Below are 24,381 nucleotides of genomic sequence, written 5' to 3'. Positions count from 1 at the left end.
AAATCACAACACAAAGTCACATGGGTAGAGACTAGGGCTTGCACAATTATGGTCAAAATGATCATCATGATTATTTTGATCAATATTGAGATCACGCTTATTTAACACGATTACTCTTTGACTTTGGGAACATCATGCATTTATTGAACTTAAAAAAAGTAAGACTGGAGTTATTTGACCTGTCACCTTCTACCAAGGAAGGTTTAAAAATAAATGAAAAAACAAAAAACATGCCAGCTCTCTGTTCTGGACTGGAGCTGAAACTACACGCACCACAGCGTGTCTGGGCTTTGGAGGAGGGGCGGGGCGCACCACTGTGAGGGAAAGGGGTGCGCTGGATTTACAACACAAGACAACATGAGAGCAACATTTCTCAATGGAATGCGGCATGTTTTATCTTCATTTTCCATTTTCTTGTTTTTCGTGATTGCGGGATGCCAACATCTTGATCCCAATTAATTGTTGGTTAATTGTGCAGCCCTAGTAGAGATGCTTGTGGATTGTGCTGCTTGCAGTGTGAACAGGCGGTGGAGAGTCAGACAGTCCTGTGCCACTGTTTGGTCTGTGTAAATACTCAATACACATCTCAACAAGACACAAGCAACACAAAAGTGGGAAGAATAGAGAGGCAAAGTCACGCTCACTTCTGGATTAGGCATATGAACCGCAAATTTAAAAAAATCCGAGGGCCGGCATAGCTCAACATTTCACAATCGTTCATTTTGTGATAAACCAACTTTTGCAGATGTGTTGATAGATATAATGGGAAGAAAACGGGATATTGGGACATCACTAATTTGCTGTGGCATACATTTTTCAAAATGGCCACCAGTGTTTGGTCAAACTTTCTTATCCCATTGGACCCATATGCAATAACGGACAATCTAGATCCTAGTAACCCTGAAAACCAAATAGATTAAAGATATTGTCACAACAGTAATACTTATGTATGTAAATAAGGCAAACATCTATAGAATAGCAATAAAATAGAATAAATAATAAAAATAGTACCACTTGTCAGTGGAAGGTGGAGTCATGACAAGTTGTGCAGCAGCAATGTGCAAATGGAAATACCATAGATTTATTGTGTGTGTGATTTTCTTGAGTCTTAGGGCCTGAGGAAATAAACTATTCCTCAGTTGGTTGGTGCGTGTTTTGGGGGTCCTGTATCCTCCCTGAGGATAGCAGGGAGAACAGGCTGTTATGCGTGTGGGTCGAGTCCTTGATGCTCATCCGCTACTTCCTGAGGTACCGCTGAGTGTACAGGTCCTGCAGTTTCGGCAGCTCACATCCTGTCATGTGCTGGGCCGCGTGCCTCACCCTTCTCAGCGCCTTGCAGGCCATGATGGTACAGTTCCCGTACCAGGTAATAAAACAGACCATCAGAAGGCTCTCAATGGTGCCTCTGCCGAAGTCTCTGAGGATTTGGGGCCTCAGGCCGCATTTCTTTAGTCGTCACGAGTCCGTGCAGTCGTGGTTGGGCCTTTTTGACAACAGTGGTGGTGTGGCTGGCCAATGTCAGGTCCTGGTGTATGATGTTGTCCACCCTTTCCACTAGCATGGGTAAACCCAGCCTTCAACGTGACATCACAGGCTATGCCTGTAGCGTAAGTTTCTTTGGTGACTGATTACAGAAGAAACTTACGCTACAGGCATAGCCATGTACTCATTGAGGTCACGTGGAGGCTGGGTTTACCCAGGCTACCTTTCCACCACTGTGCCATTGATGGTGACTGGGGGGCGAGTCTCCCTCACCTTCGTGTAATCCATAATGACCTCCTTGGTTTTAGAGACGTTCAGGGATTGATTATTGTTGATAAGTATATATTTTTTTAATACTCACAATTCCATTTCATTATATTGTGTGTATAGGCCTATTAGAGGGATAGGAACAATGTACTACCGTTGGCTACAACCTGCCCCCCCTCACACCTTCTCCAAGTGTGTGGACATGCCGCTCGAACCCCTGTGCCTCCAGGGAATATGGGTCTCCTTTTGAGCCTGGAGAACATCATGTCCACAGGCGGGCCCCTGCCAGACGGATGGAGACTTAATCCTGATGTGGGCCACCAGATTTGGGTCTGCTTCAGGAGGGCAGAGGTGGACAAAGTCCTGTCCATTCATCAGGGTTTACCTGTTGGATGTGTCTGGGTCTGTGCTCAATACTGGTGCACGAGATCTGTGAGGAATTGACCTGTTATCCGTTCTGGGTGATGCTCTGCCCTATTCATCAGTTTTCAGTTAGATATGGGTCTTTCTCCAGTCCAGTGCTCAGTGCTGGTGGTTGCCGAGGGGATGCGCCTTTGTGGCAGCGTCCTGGGGGCGCTCTATCCATCTATTGTTCACAAGAGCTATGTGGAATTGACCGTCAGTTCTGAGTCTCTCGTGCTGCAGCTCAATAAGAGACTGGCCCCCGGGTTGGCTGGCATTGGAGCCCCTTGTCTTGAGGCAGGGTGGGGATAACATTGGGCTCTCGTCCCCTCGGTATGGGACAGGGGGGTGGGCGGTTCCTGTCCTGGCTAGCACTATGTAGTCAATGCAGGCGTGACACAGCATTGTTGTTTGTGCCGGTGTCGTGACATGGTTGGAGTTAACTGGCTCCGCCCTTTGAGCATGAGCACATGTCAAGGGGCTTGTGATCATAGAACTAGAGTTACAATGCTCATGTCGTTATTGCATGTGGGTCTAATCATTGTGAGAGGAACGTTTGACCAACTGCTGGTAGCCATTTTGAGAAATGGCTGGTATGGGCACTAGGATGTGACAGCCCAATATCCAGTTTTCTTCCAAATATATCTATCAACACATCTGCCAAATGTTGTGCTTTTATAAAAAAGTGAACAATTGTTATATGTTGAGCTATGCCGCCCCAATATACTGTTTATTCCAGTTATCACTATAACATCTCACAATTTTGTTTTTTCTTTCATTTATTATTGCCTTTCTTTTTTAATAAAACACATTTTTCACTTTAACTTGTAATAATATAATAATAATAATATACAAGCACCCCAATAATGTGGTGTTGAAAACATGGAAACAGCATCTTGGGGGCGACCAAAGTGTTCTACATGTATGCCAGTAACGGCTGGTGGCCATTTTGGAAAATGGTCATCAGAATGCCAATCTGCAATGTCCCAATATCCAGATTTCTTCTACATATATTAAGCTATATCTGTCTATATCTTTTATCACAAACTGAATGATAGGTTAGCTATGCTGCCCCACCAATAGAACATTTTACTCGGACCAAGAAAAGCAAAGTGGATTAAACTTCTTTTTTTTATCATTTTGTTGTTTCTTTTTTTGGTCAGAGTGAAATGTTATATGATCTCTCCTGATTTGATTCTAAATATAGCTGACTCGCTTGGTTTGACCAAGTAAAACTATTTTTATAAGCATTTTACGAAATGTCTATGGAAAAAAGAAGGCGGATAAAATCCCTTGGTTCGTATGCTTAACCCGTTAGTGGGCCTGACTTTGGCTCTTTGGTCACTTGGAAGGCTTGTGTCAGTGTGGACCTCCGTGTGTTAACCGATGATTCCGCCTCACTCAAGCGTTCTTTTTGAAAGATTTTGTACCCCCCTCTCATCCTCACCCTCCCCTCCTCTCTGCCAAATAGGCATTCCTATACAAATGGTATATTACGATATACCATTTGTATAGGAATGCCTATTCGGCGGAGTCCTGCTCAATGCAGAAACTCAACAGCAACCGTCAATTCATCGTGTGACCAATACATGCCAAATACAAACAATGCACATTTAACCTTTTTTTGTTTTTATGCAAGAGCCATTCATTGGAAAAGAGAGTCCCTCCTCACTACAATTAACAGGTACAAGGTTAAGTGTTTTCTAACATTGGTTCAAGATGTTAACATAATGTATATAAGAGACAAATGTGAATATGTATTTGTTCAGAATCAACGCGAAAAAGTCGTGCTCCGAGTTTGTGGTAAATAACTACTCGCCTCCATCATGTTTTTATTTCATGTTTTTGATTTTCTACTTTTTTATTTTTCTGATGACGTATGTGTGTATATGACTATCAGCGAGTGTGTATGTATGTCTCTAAGTGATTAATACTGTATATCTGCTGTTCTCTAAGATGGAAGACTTTTTTTCTTTTACTCTTTTTTTCCGACCCTGCACACAGTACCTGTGGCTGTTCAGATGAACTATGCCAGAGAATGGTTTAGCGACTGCTGAATGTGATTTTACTGAGAGAGAAGCAGTGTGGACTGGCTTTTTTTTGTACGGGTTAATTAAAAAAAAAAAAAAAAAAGAGAGAGAGAGAAAAGGCCATATTATTTAATTTTCTCTGTTGTCAAAAAGTTTAAGCAGATCTGGGAGAGTGGAGCCTTGGTTTTATGGAGAAGCATCGCCTGGATGTTGTATATGTGAGTGACCTCCCCCTCCCCCCCACTTATTTTCACAGTCTGACTGATGTAGCCTTTTTGCATTTGTCAATAGTAAGTGACCAAAGCTTCAAGATGTTGATGTATGCAAACCTCATCACTGGACAAGACATCATGTAGCGTTAGCCCCGTTAGCCCATTGTAAATTTGGACCCGGCAGAGCCAATCGTAATCCCCGTAGTTAAATTCTGCAGATGTAGCTTGTTACTCTCACTTGCATGTTTGTCCTTCCTTGCTCATTTATTTTCAAGGAGTTTGTCCTTAAAAGTGGCCTATGAGCACAATATTACGTTTGATGTGCTTTGGTCAATTCCGCGGGGGGGGGGGGTGTCTCCGTTGCCAATGAGGTCTTTTGAGCCTGAAGTGCTACCACTTATGGGAAGACAGAAACATTGCAACAGTTAGCTATGCACCTTACTGAAACAAACATTTGCTCACATTGACTTGGCTGAACTGAAAATGGACACTGGAGCAACCCTAGGATCTGCATCGGTGATTTCATCAGCAAAGTATTTGTAATTATTTGTTATTTTACGCAAAATCAAATCGAAACAAATCCCGCCTTCAGTGTCCCTGTCAGTGAATTTAGACTAGCTAGATATCTGATGACTTCTCTTTGCTGTTACTCTCACAGATAAAGCTAATCTTGGAAAATACATTAAGTTTCCCCCCTCTGACATTCGCTGAATACTTTATACCAAATTTGAGGTGCCTCCTGTATATATTTTCCACAGCGAAGATCTCTCCTTTGCTGTTTAAAGATAACGACCTTGTTAACCAGGGTTTTTTTTATCTTCACCTTTATAGAAAAAAGCAAGTTTACTGTGTTTTACATGACTTTTTTACACATTTAGAATCCAATTATTCCAGGAATTTGCAAATACAATCTAGTGTTGCACTTTAAATATCGGATTTACTTGGAGTAAAGAGGCCATCAGAAACCTACTGTTCAATCAAATCACTAATTGGAGATAGAATTAAATATATATATATACCGTATATATATATATACTGTATATATATATATATATATATATATATATATATATATATATATCCCCCGAATGTACAGAGAAAGTTAGCTACTATTAAGTTACTACTGTCGTTCTTTGTAAAGAACTTGGTTGTAATGGATACCCATCTTCTTATCTTCTTCTGATACCACCTTCTTTGTAATGTAACTCTCTCTCTGTCTTTACCCTAATCGATCCTCAGTATCAATACTATGCCGATCTTCTTCAGGTGACCCCACCGCCTCGCTATTGCTAGTTAATCATCCTGCAGCTTGAACTCTCTGAAACATTCCTGCTCAACTCAAGTTTCAACAACCATGGCGCTCTCACTTCGTTTAACCTCCATTTCTGCTTGGTGACGCGCGTTTCCATAGCTTGGAACGAGTTTTTCCTTAAACCAAGGTTGACGCTCACTTTCATCAGTACAAACCAAGTCTGTCTGGCTGTGTGGCACATTTAACTTCTTCTATCTAGCAACAGTTGTGCACTGACATCAGTGATGGCACACCTACTGTGTCGCCTGTCTTCTCGCATTGTCTTGTCATAAATATGTACTGCATAATGTAGAATAATTCATGGTGCACTGATACTAGTATTTGGCTGATGCCAGGCATGTGTTTATAATAGAAGAAACCAAGAACTAAGTGCTGTCAAAGCAAAGCAATTTGATGCTGAAATTATTATTTGTTGAATCCACTGTAAAAACGGAAGGGATGATGCCATCCGATCACTGTTTGGATATAGACTGTTTTTGTCATCATTTACGAGTCAAAAGTTGCCAATGCCAATAACAGTACTCATATGCAGTACTAGGATTGGTATTCTCACTTGTAGTTGGTCAGAAATGGTATTGGTGCACCTCTAAGAGTATCCATAGAAGTTTAAAGAGCAGCTAAACCCACCCAAATCTGTGGTAAAGCCTGACATGGCATGGGGAAAAGCAGTCTACTACATTGGTCATCTGCTATTGGCTGATCTTTGGTGCCACCTGTTGTATAGAGGTGACATCACCTGTCACCAAAGATCAGCCAATAGCAGTAGCGCACATCTCACAATTGTGTCAGCCTTCAGCACAGATTTGGTCTTGGTCTTGAGTTACTCTTCAGTAGTCATTCCTAATGCAGTTATTTGAAATCTCTAATCAGCTTTGTGTGTGTGTGTGAAAGTTAGCAGAGCAACAGTTGGTAGCATATTTGTCAAGTATTGTAAGTGCTGCCTTATTGGGACTGAGGATGGCTGTGGTTCAGAGATGTTAAGAAAGGCTTATCTCACCACTTTGTTGATGTCGTTTGTGGGGCGGGCAGTGATGCTTTCTCTGGAGAATTTGAGAAGACCAAGGTTCCACTTTCTCCCCTGTACAAATTAATATAAATAAATATATATATTATACATTTTACTCATTTTCTGTCCAGTTTTGTATATTACACTTGTGTAAAGTTTGTTTTTAATGAGGCATCGGAGCAGCTGTTATGGGACAATATGAGTGATGATGATGTTCATCTGGGAGAATTTTATGCATGTTATATTCTCTCTCCCTCTCTGTCTCTCGCTCTCTTTTAACACCCCCACCCCCTGTTCAGGTGTGTGATGTGAATTAAAGAGATCTACCTTTTCTTTGGAATGTCATAGACAATCAATGTCAGGCCGGGTCCAGTCCCTGCAGGGAGTGAGAGCTGAGTTTGATGATTCAAACAAAACTCTTGTCTGTTTCTACTGAAAGTCTAATTTGTCCATATTTTTGGAGGTTTGTTCATTCATATGTTGGTGGCTGCTCAAGTTTACACACACATACACACACACACACACTCTCTCTCTCTCTCTCTCTCTCTCTCTCTCTCTCTGTAGTCAACAACTACTACACTCAAACACACACACACACACCTCGTGCATTTGGTCCCTCTGCTTTTACTTTCCAAGGTGAGGATGCCAGCCTTGAAGAAATGATGCTTTGACTAACAAATCTATAACATCTATGAATGTGAGAATGCAACACATTGCAATAAAAGCACCATTTGAAACGGAGCACATTGTCTCTGTATACATTCTTTTGATCTCTTGTCATCATTTTGCAGCAACAAGGCACAATAAGAAAACAATGCCACAAATGCAATACAATATAAAGTGCTAAAGTATGTAAATATGCAGAAGTAGAAAGAGCAGCTTGTGTGCTGAACTTGTTCATGAATTTTTACATGAATGTGGGCCTTGGTACAACACACCAACACAGGTGTGTCCGTTGTTGTGTGTGTTTTGGGCTTTTATTTTTAAGGTCTATGGGCTTTTATTTTGGGACACTCAGACCATGCCATCATGGTCATGAGGGGGTGGGGGGTTTGGCAGGAGGCTGAATTAAGCAGCTGGGAGCCAGAATTAGGCAGTTACTGTACAATGAAGGCAAACACATTATTATTGGTCCAAATGACTTAATGGTCTAAAAAGCCTGTTCCTGTAGTTTCAGTACAGCGAGAGGCAGAATAAGGGAGTTACACTACAATGAAGGCAAACACATTACTTTTGCTCTAAACGGCCTGAAAAGGCTTTTCCTGTAGTTTCAGTCCACTGAGAGGCTGATTTACGGCCGGGACACACATCTTGCATGTACCTACCTAGTGCTTGTACGTGGCGTGATGGCTGCGGCTGGCACGCCCGCGGAATCCACACAGGCAGCGTGGCTGCTGCGTTGCAGCTGCTGCTCTGCTGTCTGTCTGCCAACTCTCTTCCTATAGAGTTTACCTTTTATTAAATTTGCTATAAACAATACAATGATAATTTTAAATGAAGATCGCTTGGGCTCACTTCATAATCGAGGCAGTATTGATTTGTGTGTGTGTGTGTGTGTGTGTGTGTGGGGAGGGGAGGAACGAAGCCACGTTGTAGCCTATGTACTGTATGTGGTTTTCAGAGGGCAGGAGAACTGCAGCTGTGAGCTCATCCGTCTCAAATCAAAACAAGCCTTGATTGGCTGTGGCTGCCCCTGTAAAATATAATTTTAATGTCTATTTGTGTAGAGAAAAATAGGCGTCGCTTCTATTCTCTAGATGACGCACGTCTCACGCCTCGCAAAATACGCGCCTGAGATGCGCGTCTCATGCCGGTGGTGTGGCTGCTGTAACCTGTTAACATGGGCGCCGAAATGAAAATCAACAGGTAACGCCACGCAGACGCACAGCAGACGCAAGATGTGTGTCCCGGCCGTTAGACAGTTACTCTTTTCAGTGCAGTGACAGGCTGAATTGCTCGGGATCAGCTCGGGATCAGCACGCAACACGCTTGTAAAATAGAACAAAAGCTGAAACTATCGGATCAGTGTGGCTTTGGCGTAAAAATAAATCCTTCTTGTGTGGGGTTTTATGGTATTGGCACTGTTTCCCTATAGCGTCCGTACCGTCCACAGATGAGCTCATAATCCCTCTTGGCTGAGACTTTATAAGTGAGTATAAGTAGGGAGAAGAGGAGGATATCGGGACATATTGTAGGGAAACGGTGGATGGATAAATCGAAAAGGAGGCGGTAATGCAACATATAGAAGTAGGGAGAAGAGGACAAGTGGTGCATCATCTCCAGAGTCTCCACCCTAGGAATCCAGCGCTCTCCTAGTAATAATAAATAGCTGCTGCCTATGCGTCAGACGGTAAACAATGATGGAAGGGGTGGGATGTCCGCTCTACAGCGGAAATATCGGCTGTCTGTCGGAGAGTCTTATTAGTGGTCAGACTGATCAACTCTGGGTTCCCAGATTGCTCCATAACTACTTAACTTGTTGTGTCCCGTAGTCTATGCCAGGGTATGAGACGGAGCCATGTGGACATGGTCGAAGATGGTGTATGTGGGAGCAGTACCTCGCTCACCAAAGTGACCACTGCACTTCAAAAAATCTGCGGGAAAACTGTGAAGAGATTGGAGAGAAAGCGTGCCATGCGCATCGGAAGAGGAGGAGCCTACGTGGTCATTGATGAAAGTAAATTCCGCCATAAACGGAAGGTGAATGCAGATTGCACTTTTATAGGGATTCTCCACCAAAAAGTAATGCTGATTGCAGACATTCATTTAGTTTGACACTTATTATTATCATCTCCGCCAGGAGATCGCCGTGTCTGTCTGTGCGTCTGTCTGGGTGTTCCTCCTCTCCTCTTGCTTGGCCTTCGCATATCTTCGAGAAGTTGATTACTATATATATATATATATATATATATATATATATATATATATATATATATATATATATATATATATATATATAGTATTGTCCGGTACAGAAGTCCGTTTCTCAGTTGCAGCTTGTCGCCTTCTCGCTGTAGAAGAGGGGTCTCTGGTTGGGTGTTCTGAATAGCGCAAGGCCATTTTCCTGCTCTCATTTCCTGCTTGGCCCTTCCAATGGCTTCATCTAAGTCTTGGTCTTGTTGTAGCTCTGAGTTGTTCAGCTGTTCAACAGGACTGTCACTTAGTCGCACAGGGTACACCTACAGGTCGGGTATGGCAGAGGGGGAAACGCCGAGCTGATCCACACACCGGCTGGGTGGTCCTGGGGTGTCAGTGACCATCACTCTGTTACAGAGAGCTTTTACTCCTGATGGCGGTATCCAACCCTCCTCTTCTGTGCTTGTCTTTCTGGAGAGCAGATCTGCGTCAACATTTTCTCTGCCAGGCCGGTACTGGATTCCAAAATCATACGTGGACAGGTCTGACAACCATCTATGACCATGTGCACTGAGCTTGGCAGTCTTTAGAACATAGGTCAGAGGGTTGTTGTCGGTTCTCACGGTGAACTTTGCCCCATAGAGGTAGTCATGGAATTTGTCGACTACACTCCATTTTAACGCCAGGAACTCGAGTTGATGGACTGGATAGTTCTTCTCAGAGTTCCTCAACTTCCGGCTTTCAAAAGCTACAGGGCGTAGCCCCTCAGGATGCTCCTGTATATATGGCTTTGTGGGGTCGGCAAAAGCCAGGACTGGAGCATGTGTGAGAGAGTGGATTATTTGCTTAAAAGCATCCGTACAGGCTGGAGTCCACCGTTCTCCAAAGGGCTCCGATTTTTTGAAGTACGGGACTTTCAGTGTGCCTTCTTTCTTTGTTTTTTTGTTCTGTTCTTTTTGGGCTGGGGGGTAGCCTTTGGTCAGATCTGTTAGGGGTCTCACTATAGCGGAGTAGTTAGCGATGAACCGCCTATAGTACCCACAGAACCCTAGGAATGATTGCAGGGTGGCGAGATCAGTCGGCTGCTTCCAGTGGGTGACTGCTCTGATCTTCTCTGGGTCGGTGGCTACACCAGAGGCGGACACGATGTGGCCGACATACTTGACCTCAGGCTGGCAAAATTGGCATTTGTCGAGAGACAACTTCAGGCCATATTCCTGCAGCCGGTCGAGCACGTTTAGGAGGCGTTTTTCGTGTTCCTCCAGTGTGCTGCCAAACACAATCAGATCGTCTAAGTACACCAGACACTGGAGCAGATTCAGGTCTCCCACAGCCTTCTCCATAAGCCGCTGAAATGTGGCTGGGGCTCCGGTGATGCCCTGCGGCATGCGCTCGAACTCGTAGAACCCCAGCGGGCAGATGAAGGCTGTTTTTTCTCTGTCTTCTTTGGCCATGGCGAGTTGGTAGTAGCCATTCCTTAAATCCAACAAAGAGAACCAGCGGCTGCCGGTCATACTGTCTAAGGCTTCGTCGATTCTGGGGACCGTGTATTGGTCAGGGATGGTATGGGCATTGAGAGTGCGGTAATCTATACACATCCGGATCGAGCCATTCTTTTTTCGAGCCACGACGATTGGCGATGCATATGGGCTGCGGGACTCCTTGATCATTCCAGCAGCAAGGAGCTTTTGCAGGTGAACCCGCACGTCGTCTATATCAGCGGGGGTGAGCCGTCTGGATCTTTCTCTGAAAGGTCGCGTGTCACTGAGGCGGATGCGATGCTCAACCCCTTTGGCCAATCCCACATCCCACTCTCCCATGGAGAATACTCCAGCTCTCTCTGCTAGCTTGTTAGCCAGTCGGGCTTTCCATGCACTAGGGATGGGGGACTCTCCGAAGTCGAACAGTCCAGGATCTAGGGTGTTGTTAGACCCCTCATCTTTCTGTAGTTGTGTTACCACGTCGGCTTTATGGACATGAGCAACGACTGTGCCCTTAGGGAGAGATTTGGCTTTGAGTGTCTCGTTCCTCATTAGCACTGAGAAATGGTCTGCCTTCATATCAGAGGGAAGGAGAACGCTTGGGGGCACGACAACCCCAGCTGGAAGAGGGCGTTGAACAGGGGCCTCCACTAGGAGCACATTTTCCTCCCACGGCTCCATGGCCGTCACTCTGCAGGCTGCAAAGATCACACCGCCAGGGGGGATTTTGAGTGGACCGGGTCCAGCCCATCTGATCAGTCCAACTTTGTCATCTCTAGGCCAAGCTGGAGGTTTTGATTTAATCCGGCCCGGAGCGTGTGCACTCACTCGCCATAACTGGACCGGACCTTTGTTCTCTGAGCTCTCTCCTGTCTTGGGTCCATGGTGGAAAGTCCGTGCATTAGTGCCAATGATGACGGGTGTCTGGTCTGGGCCGTTAGGGTCAGGGCACACCAGGGCCAACACTGTCTTTGGCTCTTGAGGAGCTCCATCATCCAAGAACTCCACAGTCATGGCTACATATCCTTTGTAGGGGTAGCTGGATTCACTGAGGCCACAAATAGCCAAACTGGAAATGGGATGAAGTGGCAGATGGGACAGGTGTGTTGCATACCAGCTTTCAAATATTATGGTGACACATGAGCCACTGTCCATCAGTGCAGTGGTCAGCTGACCTTCGATGATTACCTTCGTCAGGGAAGCTTCTCCAATTAGCCCTTTAGGGAGGTTTGTGTCCTCTTTGACATTTGTATCACTCCGTGTCGAAGAACAGTTGATGTTTAGGGGCTTATTATTTTGGTTTGTCTGTTCTTTGTTGCTTCCTTTGTGTTTCCTCAAAGAACGAATCAGTTTTTGAATGACCTTTGCAGGGTCCTCCGGAGCTGTACAGTGCGTGGCCATATGTCCATCTCCGCCACAACGATAGCAGAAGAAGTCATCTCCATCATTGCTGGCTCGGGGTCTGAGGCGGTTGGCTGGCCGGACTGGACCATATTTTCTTTCTTTGTTTTCTCTGGAGTCTGTTCTCCATCCAGGCTCTTTAGGCTGCCATGATGAGTCTGCGGCATATGTCACTGCCATCACACTGAGCTGACTCTGCAGGTCTTCCACTTGTCTCTTTAACGCCTTGACTTCACAGTCGGACTTTGCTTTAGATTCTTTCTCAGGCTGGTCTGGTTTAGAGGGCTTAGTCGCAGGTGAGTTCTTGGACAGCCCGGCGGTCAGCTCTGCTACTTGAGTCTGCAGCATCTCAAGTTGTGCTTTTAAGTCTCTGTTTTCCTCTTCATTTGGGTTAGCTTCACCCCCCACACGCACTTGTCGGACCACAGGTTTCGCGGTGCTGGGTGTGGTTTTGTGTCTGACTGACTGTTGCTCCTCTTCTTCTCGAATTTCATTTAATAATGTCAGGAAAGATGGAGGGTTACTCTTTCTTTCTCTTAACCTCAACTGCAGAAGCATTATGTCAGACTCGGTGGCTCCTCGGAGGAGCTGCTCCACTCTGGCAGTGTCTCTTCGGGCAGGCGGTAATCCTCCCCTCTGCATCACTTTTGTCAGAGTCCGCTCCATCCGTCTCAGGAAGTCAGAGAGTCTTTCACCGGGGCGTTGGCGTAGATCTCGGAAGAAAAATAGAGATCTTCTGGGGTCTCTAGGGTCCCGAAGGCAATCTCCAGGGCCTCAATATATTCCTCTGGAGTAGCGTCAGTGTCGTTTGCTCTCACTGCTTGGGCTATCTCCAGAGCCGGTCCTTTCAAGCTCTCCACAATCCTTTTCCTCTTCTCTCTTTCTGAACAGTCGCATTCTTCCACCATCAGGCGTGCTTGCTCCATCCATGTGTCCAAATTCTCCTCACCAGCCGGTGGGGGAGTTATGCCTGAATATGATCGCAGGCGTCGGAAGACATTACTTTCTGGTGTGGGTCTCATTGTCTGGGCCAACAGATTTCCCACTGCTTGGATTATGGACGCAGCGGAGTTACCTGACGCCATGTCGGGGAATGGTGGCTCTGTTTCTGTGGCTCCATTCTCTGCTGAAGGGCGGGGGCTTTCCTCTTCTTCTCCCTGACCATTTTCTTCCCCATTTCCTTCATCCTCTTCTCTCTCTGGCAGTCCATGAAGCGTCCAAAGCTGATCTCCGTCGCCAGAGGGCACATCCAGGGGAATGGTTTTGGGGTAGACCTTTTCTCTGCATTCACAAAGCACCATTAGCGACTGTGATTTGGGGTCGTACAGCCGGCCCCGGACCTTCACTCTTCCCAGTGCTTTTATGGTCTCCATAGTCTTCTCAATGTGGTCCACTGTAGCATCGGTGGGGATCCGCTTCACTATGATAACGTGGGCTGGATCTAAACCCTCCCCTTTACACCAATTTTGTAGTAGGGGCATGTCGGCGTTTAACTTTTTGCTTTGGTTCGATTTGCTTATTCAAACTCGTGAAAATGTTCAGGAAACAATGGTTTTTGGGGAATAGCGTTTTTTATCGAAGCTAGAATTAAACCACAGAAATATATAGGGATCTATTTCTATTTCTTAGTAATTATGCTAATGCCGGTCGTTAATTAGCATAATATCCCAGCGGTGCCTCCATTTATGTAGCGCTTTTCCCGTGGTGTTGAATGAGAGTAAGCGCCCTGGGTCCTTCCATATGACCAACCCCCTATATAAGTGTTGTGGTATGGTTTTTAAATAATTTATTTACTGCTTTAACTATTAAATGACCTGCTGTTTTTACTCTTTTAACCTTGTATTTTTAACCCCTTTTAATATACATGTATTTATTCTATTTATCCTATTTATTAATTACGCCGACAAAGATGGTTTGTGATATACAAAAATGACAATATTTATTCTCTTCTATGGAAAAATAAAAAGGTTGTAGGGTACCGTAACCACACTTAGTATTGAGTAGGGGTGTCACGATACACTCAGTTCACGATACGATACGTATCACGATACTGGGTTCACGATAACGATACGATACGATACGATTTTAACAATATTTTTTTAAACTTGAATAATGACAATATATGACTGGAAAAGTAGTATTTTATTTGAAATGCACAAATACAAAACATGCTGTTGTGGGAAATTGTTATTACAATAACAACTAGAAAAAACATGAGATTGGAGATAAGGCTTATCTTGAAATAGAATGAGTTACACCGTCACTTAGATTTACTTTGAACTAAAAGGTTTCTCAGCAGTATAAATTCTCATTATGCATCTTCAGTTTTTCTTCAAACTCAAACAACAAGACTTTTCTTAGTCTATTTTTTATGCATCTTCAGTTTTTCCTGTCAAGTAAACAGTTTTGCCAGAAACTCAATTGAATGGTTTCTCTCCTGTTTAACTTCTCATGTGTCTCTTCAGAGACTTGTTCAACTGAACTACTTTCCACACATTGAACTTCAACAAACAAAGACGTTTCTTTGTCTATTTTTGGAAAAAAAAAAAAAAAAAAAATTTTTTTTTTTTTTTTTTTTTTTTTCACGATATGAGATTTCATCTCAACGATACATATCGTGACGTTTTACTATCGCGAAATTTCGTGGGACGATATATTGTGACACCCCTAGTATTGAGGCATTTGGTCAACACTGTATAGTAAATATAGGCTAATAGCCTTTCACCTCAAATAGGAAAGAAAATCACACTGACCAAGTGATAGCACTGGTAGCTACCTCCTAAACCCACTAGAGCACTGAAAACCCAAATTAAATACCTCTTCTTCAAAACAGATGTATGGCTTTGTCCATATATTTTATACAGTCTATAACAAATACAATGAGGTTACCTGAACTAGAAAATAACAACAGCACAAACAGTGGTACCACAAACAAATAAAGAAAATAAACCCCCCGGTGCAGGCCTGATACGAGTTGAGCGCTCAAGGTGATTCAGCACTGGACTGCTCACCACAGTTCTACAGCACTGACATCGCCGCTTACCAGAATCCTCTTCTTAACTCATTGAGTGCCAGCCACTTTTGGAAAACGGATGCTCCCAGTGCCAGCCCTTTCAGAGCGTTTTCAGTGATTTCTCGAGGCCCACAGAATATTGTGTGAATATTGTGTGTAAACACCGAACACGCACAAAGAACGAGGAGACTCTATTGTATCATCAGCAAAAAAAAGTTTATTGATATCGTTTTCCGTTCTTTAGTTATCAGCCGGAGAAGATAGGTTGTTTTCACCAAAAACAGACGTTTCAAATTAGAAGCTGAGATAATGAGCCTTTTGTGAAATGAAGCATTCAAGCACATCACTGACTCTGAAGCTAATATTAAGCTAATTTCTGATGTAGTGACGTGGTGTAGTTGTGTGGTGCCCTGCGTGCCCCACCCCCCTCAACTGTAAACTCCTCCTCCGTGGGAGTGTCTCTGGTGGCTCTGCTCGGGTCTCTGGCTGCCTGCGTCAGGCGACGAATCTCTGCATGCTGAGCTGGGATAAACTCATCCCCACACTAACACACAGCTTGCATGCCAGAGCTGGGAGAAACTCACCCCCACACCAACACACAGCCTGCATGCCGGCGGAGCTGGGAGAAACTCATCCCCACACTAACACACAGCCTAACACGCACCCAGCGTCTATTTTCGGAGCGCTCAGTTTTTGTGCGCCAGCTCCCAGCGCGACACCGAAAAGCCAAACCGGACTGCTGAGAATGGTTTGGCCCTTTGGCGTCGGGTGCTGCTTTTCTGGCGGCTAATCGTGTGGAGAAACTATGCAGCAGAGACAGAGGGGCTCAGTTGTGGGAGCGGATTGACTGCTGTTCGCAGCTAACGTTAGATCCAGCCAGAGCAATCTATACGGCTCTGGCTCCAGCATCGGTTTCCGTTTCATCACGGGGCTTCTTCTGCTGTTTTTCTTCACCTTTCTCTAATCTGGAGAGCACTGTCGCCACCTAATGGGTCCGTAAAATAGGTTATACACCTTCAATAGCTCCAATATTTTTACAGGAGATGCATGAGGCTTTGATCCACGTCCCACCGTCAAAAAACGCATTTGCCGTCTTTAGACGTCATTGGCACTCTACGTTACTATTTGAATTGACGTCGTTCGACGTCATTGGCACTCAATGAGTTAAACAAGGAATCCTCTTCTTAAGCAAGGAATCCTCTTCTTAAGGAGGGAATCCTCTTCACGCTTCAACCTCCACTTCCGGAGGAACGGGGGGACAAGAGAAAGAAAAGAGATGGCTGTCTCCCTCCAGGTAGTGATGTGGTGCTCCCTCGTGGCCAGAGGTGCCACCGTGTGCTGCCCAGGTAGCACGGGGCGCTATCTGGTTCCCGCGGAGCCAGAGGTGCAACTGTGTGAAGCCCCCACGAGCACAGTGCGTTGTCTGGAGCTGCTCCTCGTCGGAGATCACAAGAAACCACCGCTGCTGTAAACCTTTAACGTGACGGTTAGCCACTGACTAAGCTATATTGTTAGCTACACAGCTACAATGTACCGGAGCTCAGGACAAGGCTTCTGGCTTTCACCCTGTAAGTGACTGTTAGTCACTCACCAAGCTATATGTTTAGCTACAATAGCTACAATTTACCAGAGCACAGGACCCACGTCCACTCCTCACGCAGACCTCAGCAGACTGACCGGCCGGCCTCTCAAGTTCCGCCTTCTCCACCCACCATCCAATAGTAACAAGAGAGATGAGTAGTCTCTCTATTTTACCCAATCACACGACGCCATGCTGAGCAACGTTTGGTTGTTCCCCTGGCGTGAGGAAATGTTTGTATTCTCATACAAGCTTTACAGGAACGAATTAAAGGGACAGGGCATAGAATTATATTAGGCCATAATGATAGTGGGGATTTAGTTTAACAAGATGGGGATTCTAGTTTTAATCAAAGAGGGATAAGAGGGATAATTGTTTAGTGTTAAGTTTAGAGATAGATTGCACCTCAATTTAACCTGGGGTTACATGTGCAACCGGCACAGGTCTTCCAGACTAATTCCTGTGGTACTCTACTATAGCCTATTATTCGCAGGCCATCTAATGAAAACGGCTCACAACATTTAATTTCTAAAAGGTCTGTGTTCTTACATTGGATGATGCTAGTGGAGTGCTACTATCACCCAACATTGTGGGTGCTACATACTATATACAGATACATGCTGTATTGTGTGTCCTACAGGTTCAACTCCCCTGTTCAACTCCCCTGTTGACCAGACTTTGACTGGTCTGGTGTTTACTATGGCTGAGGAGGGGGAGGTGCTGTACAGGACCATCCAGTGGGATGAGGGCCTCCTCCAATCAGCTGGCAAGACACCTGCAGGCCTGCTGTTCAACATCCGGTGTCCTCAGAACTCTGTCCGTCAGCTCCACCTCCCACACTGTGAAACCACCCCTGGTAGGCAACATAATTCAGTCATGATTATGTATTGATTACTGCTGAATATTTTTAATGAAGAATTACATTACATGTAATGCCAATTTAATGGAGTTGAGAGAAATGAAACTAAATGTTGGATGGCTGTATGTATTCACAGCACCACTTCCTGCAAGTGAAAGCCTGTCTGTTGTCCACATCACTGATGATGGAATGAGCTTCCTCCAGCCACTGGAGATCACAGAAACTCATGTGGGCGTGAATGTCCCCCACCTCTCTGCCTTTGGCCTCGTGTGGGATAACATTAAGGCATTTCTAACTTTCACCAAGCCTATATGGCCAAGTTCTGCTGTTCCTCCGACCACCATAGAGAAAGCAGAGACCAAAACTCAACGTGTTTCTGCTGCCAAACAACATTCCTGTTCAGGTGGTAATGCTCCCTGTCACATTCGGGGCTGAAAACCTATTGTTTTTGTGCTGGTTTATTATTATCATCATCGTTGTAACTTCTTCTTGTTGCTAGCTACCACCAGATGCAGTTGTAACTTGTTCTTGTTGCTAGCTACCACCAGATGCGCTCTGCTCGCTCTCTCTCCCCCTTGCTCACACATGAGTGTGTGGCAAGTAGCGTGCTGCTTGATTGACACACAGACAAGGAAGCTATATATTAGGAATACCTCACTCACGTCACATTGTTCACATTTTGAAATCTGGTGGAAGCATTTTTCAATCAAGTAGGCATCTCAGCACGGGCTCGCTTCTGTAGCTTGCCCGCCACACGGCCTCACCCGCCCTGCAGCTTGCCAAGCTGGCCCTGCAGCCGCTCGCCCGCTGCGCGGCCTAGCCCGCAGCTCGGCTGCTGCGTGGCCTCACCTGCCCTATTGGTGCACGCAGGTGTGTGTGAGTGTTGCTCACAAAATGTTATTGCCTTTAAGTATACATGGGCTCTGGTGTGTGTGTGTGCCCCCTTATGACTGAAATAATCAGTCTTATGACATCACTGATTATGCCTCCTTGTGTGTGTGTGCCCCCTTATGACATCACTGATGACATCATCAGTGTGTGTGTGTGTGTGTGTGCCCCCTTATTACATCACTGATGACATCATCAGTCTTATGACATCATCAGTGATGTCACAATGCCTCCTTGTGTGTGTGTGTGTGTGTGTGTGTGTGTGTGTGTGTGTGTGTGTGTGTGTGTGTGTGTGTGTGTGCGTGTGCGTGCGTGCGTGCATGTGAGACATCACTTCTGAGTAAGGGTGTCACGATACACTCAGTTCACGATACGATACGTATCACGATACTGGGTTCACGATAACGATACGATACGATACGATTTTAACAATATTTTTTTAAACTTGAATAATGACAATATATGACTGGAAAAGTACTATTTTATTTGAAATGCACAAATACAAAACATGCTGTTGTGGGAAATTGTTATTACAATAACAACTAGAAAAAACATGAGATTGGAGATAAGGCTTATCTTGAAATAGAATGAGTTACACCGTCACTTAGATTTACTTTGAACTAAAAGGTTTCTCAGCAGTATAAATTCTCATTATGCATCTTCAGTTTTTCTTCAAACTCAAACAACAAGACTTTTCTTAAAAAAATAATAAAAAATAATAATAATCGCGATATGAGATTTCATCTCAACGATACATATCGTGACGTTTTACTATCGCGAAATTTCGTGGGACGATATATTGTGACACCCCTACTTCTGAGACAACCGGGACACAAAATTGAAACATTGCCCACATTGGCAAATTGGTATATATAAATAAAATATAGATAGAAGGTGAAACAACACAGATATAATGGGTTATATTGGCTTTCTATGCCTGCCCCATTCACTTCAATACATTCAGGCGGGAAATCCTCCCGTTCTTTGCAGGCAGCAGAGTTAGCATTTAGCTGCTAGCCCAGCCCAGGCAGACAGGATTGGGGATTCAACCCCCGCAGTAAACACACATCTGAACAGGCATGCCATGTACCTGATCTTGAATCAGGTGAGTCAGGTCATTATATTGGTTTTCCCCCACGCCCTACTGACACAACGCTAGCGGAAGTAACGTTTTGTGGGCGTTCCCACACAGACCGACTGTATCTATAGAACTGAACCGTCTCTAAAGTCTAGCCCACATGCAAAATGTGAACACTGTGATGAGAGTGATGTATCTTCCTTTTGTTATAGGTTAGGCTACTACTTCCTACTATATGGTATAGGTTAGGCTACTACTTGCACTGCAGAGAGGAAGCAAAATCTTGCATTTTTGATCAATACCACACTCTTTTTCAGATTAGCTATTCCTTCCCTCCTCATTTGAGACCAAGGGCTATTCATAAAACATTTGGGGCCCCAAATACCAGGACTATACTGGGCTGCAAAGCTAAAAGGGGGTAACTCCATTTTTTTTTAGCTCAAACTTGACCTTTGACCCTTATTTGGAAGTTACCTTACTCTGGCTTTGCATTGTCTGCAAAATAATAAGGGGTGATGCCAAGCAAAAAGACAGTAACTTCAATTTGATCCTTCACTTGGTTGCTTATCACTATATAAAACCAGTATATGATATTAATGATAACATAGAGGCCATTTACACCTGGCGCTAACATGCATTTTCTGTGATCAGATTGCAATCAGATTGTATTTTATCACTTCAGCCTGATTCCATTTACACCTGGCGTTAACATGCATTTTCTGCAATCTGATTGCAATCAGATTGCAGAAATGGTTGTCCTCTCAATCCGCATACAGTTGCTGTATCCAGATTGAGAGGACACATTGCATTTACACTTGCGTTCAATGTGTACACAATGCATCCCTGACCACCTCCGGAGGTGGTTTGGCCGATCAGATTGCAATCCTTCTTCAATGCGTTTTGGGGGTGTTTACACCTGGCATTTCAAGTGATAAAACACAATCTGATTGTAATCTGATCACAGAAAACGCATGTTAGCGCCAGGTGTAAATGGCCTCATAGACATGAAGTCTCATGTTCATGGCACAATTACGCTTAATATAATATACGTATAAATATAATATAACTAGATTATCAGGCCGCTACACATCCTTCAAGCCTAGTTTGGTGGGACTCTTGTTGGCCCGTTGTGTGCCTGTGTGTTGGCGCCTCGGGGGTTAATGTCGTATGAGCTGGCTCCTCGGGGGTTGATGTCGTATGAGCTGGCACATCTGGGGTTAATTTCATATGAGCGGCACCTCGGGGGTTAATGTTGTATGAGCTGGTACCTCAGGGGTTAATGTCATATGAGCTGGCGCCTCGGGGGTTAATGTTGTATGAGCTGGCACCTCGGGGGATAATGCCGTATGAGCTGGCACCTCTGGGGTTAATTTTATATGAGCGGCACCTCAGGGGTTAATGTTGTATGAGCTGGTATCTCAGGGGTTAATGTTGTATGAGCTGGCGCCTCTGGGGTTAATGTTGTATGGGCTGGTAGCTCAGTGGTTAATGTCATATGAGCTGGTGCCTCGGGGGTTAATGTCAGAGAAGAAGCCAGTTTAATTATGATCACCGTCTTATCTGAGCAGGACCCTTACCTTTCCAAAGAGCTGAACTTGACCTCAAGCAGAAATGAGAACTGAACTGCACTGAGGTCGATGTTGAAACGTGGTAACAGAAACAGTTGTCTATCCACACATCATTAAGTCTTTAAGAAACTTGCCTTTAAAGGGATAGTTCGGTTTGTTTGAAGTGGGGTCCTATCAGCTAGTTCGATACACTAACTTAATTAGGTACAGTGTTCTGGAGGCTGGGTGCATTGTGGAACGAGACCGCGCACTCAGTGAAGCAGCCAAACCAGCCTTTTCTCTGTAAGTACGGGGGGTCAACAACTAAAACGTAATTTAGCCACCTAAAACAACGCCCACCTAAGCAAATCGATATCCGTGTACATGCACGCTCTATTTTGACAATTTTCAGCTCTTTACTTTTCCGCAAAACAGCAGTTTCATTCGGCACTGCTTTTTCTCCCAACCGTACAACTACCGTATTCCTCCGCTAAAAGCCAGCACAGAGCACAGAGCCGCGGTTTACAAAACAGGAAGGCTTAGAAGAGAGATAAAACACTGACTTACTTTAGAGACAAGTCACCTGGCCTCTCTGGTCTGGGACGTTTTCCACAATTTATCCTGGGATTGGTGAAAAAGGTCTGCAGGGCACCCCGGCATTTAGGCAGCAGGCGCATCTCTCTGCCTGTTCACTCTCTGCAAAAGTTCCTCTTCTGTATTCTCTCTGGTTCATAATTGTATCCTCTTGTTGTCACCAAGGTGAATGGCATATCATCCTCGCTATCAAAATCACTCATATTTTCGTTCGTGTATTCTATTTGTTGTGTCTTCACTAAAAAACCGGGAGAAATAAAATACCCCCAAATAACTGCGGAGTAATCCAGTGCTGCGGCTTTGTGCAGGGCAGGCTTTTAGCGGAGGAATACGGTAGTTGTACGGTTGGGAGAAAAAGCAGTGCCGAATGAAACTGCTGTTTTGCGGAAAAGTAAAGCACTGAAAATTGTCAAAATAGAGTGTGCATGTACACGGATATCGATTTGTTTAGGTGGGCGTTGTTTTAGGTGGCTAAATTACATTTTAGTTGTTGACCCCCCGTACTTACAGAGAAAAGGCTGGTTTGGCTGCTGCGCTGAGTGCGCAGTCTCGTTCCACAATGCGCCCAGCCTCCAGAACACTGTACCTAATTAAGTTAGTGTATCGAACTAGCTGATAGGACCCCACTTCAAACAAACCGAACTATCCCTTTAAAGCACATGTTGAGTCAGTGGAATTTCCCTCCAAAAGTGATTTACTGACCTTTTGATACAAGGCCTGAAGCTATGGACAGTCTTTTCAAACATTGTTTATGTTTTACATGTGTAGGTGTGTTTTCAAACACTGAAATGATTATTAAATATTAAAGCCCCAATCAGTAAGATTTTTGACATTTTTTACTATAATATAAGAGCTTTTTAGTCATAGGACATGGTAGATTGACTTGAAATAGGGAGAATCTCGCCTTTATTTATCCCACACCGCCCTCCATTGGCCAGTCCTGGGACTAAGCAGTTTGTCTGCCACGTCCCGTAGCAATAAAAAAATAAAAAAAAAAAGATGTGCGCATGCGCTCTACAGCCGCAGCGTTGTATTCCTGAAAACCAAGAAGTAACTCGATTCGGATTTGCTACGAAAATGATGTTTCACGGAACTATGGATTATTATTTCATCACGTGGTGAGTACCCGATGTCACAACATGTACATAGAGCTTTCTGGCGCTGTGTTTTGTTGACTTTGAACGGCGATATCGTTATCGATACTAATGCACGCAGAGGGCGCAGTGGAAAACTTACTGAATGGGGCTTTAATATGTAAAACTTAATGCCAATTAAATGTAAGAACAGTTCATCCAAGAGGATATGAGAAATTAATTGAGGAAGCAAATAAATATACGAAAGTAAACGGAGAGCAGTTACTACATCCTTCATGATCCTTCTCAGAAGGCCTCACCTTTGAGCTCCAACCCCTCCCTCTCTACAAGCAGTTTGTTCTGGGCATGGAGCTTCTGCTGGTTCCCTACAGGCATCACTAAAACATCACATCAATACGTACAACACAGTACAAACATTATTTCACTATTTCAGTGTAGCCGTATCACTGTATTCTGGCCCACAGGTGGCGCCACCAGTCCACTGTTAGATCTGCTGCAGCTTTCTCTACAGGAAAAGCCTGTTTTAAATTTAAACTGTTCTACTAAATTAATGTAGCTCATACTTTTCATCATTGCTGAATTAGTTTACAATATCAGAGTGATGTAGTTTGCTAAACTTTTTCTCTGTCTCACTCCACAATGATACGGATTGTGACTGACACTCCCTTCACTGAAAAAACGTATTTCTTTATTGTTTTTTTGGGGGGGTGGGGCCATGGATGCCACAGCTTCAGAATACAGACATACAAGCAGAGCCGTCACCTCACCGGATCACTTTAGCTTCACCATGCAGCAGGAATGGACAGTTTGGAAACAATCTTTTTCAAGGCCTGGCCATATAGGTTTCCACCAAGTCTTGTTGTCTTTTCTTTTGCCTGTCCTTACGTTGTCATCTTGATTATTGTATGTCGATCTGTATTGATTTTTGCATGTCCATCTTTTGATTTATTTTGACACTCCTCTGCTGTATAGTGATTGTGATATATGTTGGGACGCCCTCGAAAATGAGATGATAATATATCTCAAGGGGTTAATCTAATCTAAATACAATTTGAAATTAAATTAAACTTGAACTTGTGTGACCCGAGCAGAAGGTCAATGCTTCCGAACACTTTAGCCAAACAAACAGGCCACTGTCACTGCAGAGTCACTGACTGAGCAGCCGCTGACCTTTGACCCCGCAGGAGCGTGTGAGCGGCTGGAGCCTCAGAACAGCAGCTTTCATTCAGCCGGACGGACGGACGGACGCAGGCCGCTGCAGCCGAGCTGGACCTCACTGA

General features: G+C 44.4%; 1 protein-coding gene across 1 annotated transcript; it reads right to left on the bottom strand.

Annotated features, from left to right (window-relative positions):
- Window positions 1-13,120: 13,120 nt before the first annotated feature.
- LOC310782982 (paraneoplastic antigen Ma1 homolog) lies at window positions 13,121-13,930 on the bottom strand (the record flags this gene model as incomplete). The annotated part of the gene is made up of 1 exon (XM_083643754.1): window positions 13,121-13,930. The coding sequence occupies one exon, from the start codon at window positions 13,928-13,930 to the stop codon at window positions 13,121-13,123; it is 810 nt and encodes a 269-aa protein (XP_083499880.1).
- Between the last annotated feature and the right edge of the window lie 10,451 nt (window positions 13,931-24,381).

This window comes from Poromitra crassiceps, assembly GCF_964638095.1.
Source record: "Poromitra crassiceps genome assembly, chromosome: 9".
NCBI lineage: Eukaryota > Metazoa > Chordata > Actinopteri > Beryciformes > Melamphaidae > Poromitra > Poromitra crassiceps.
Note: the sequence above shows the minus strand (reverse complement) of the source record. Positions and strands in the feature narration are given on the sequence as shown.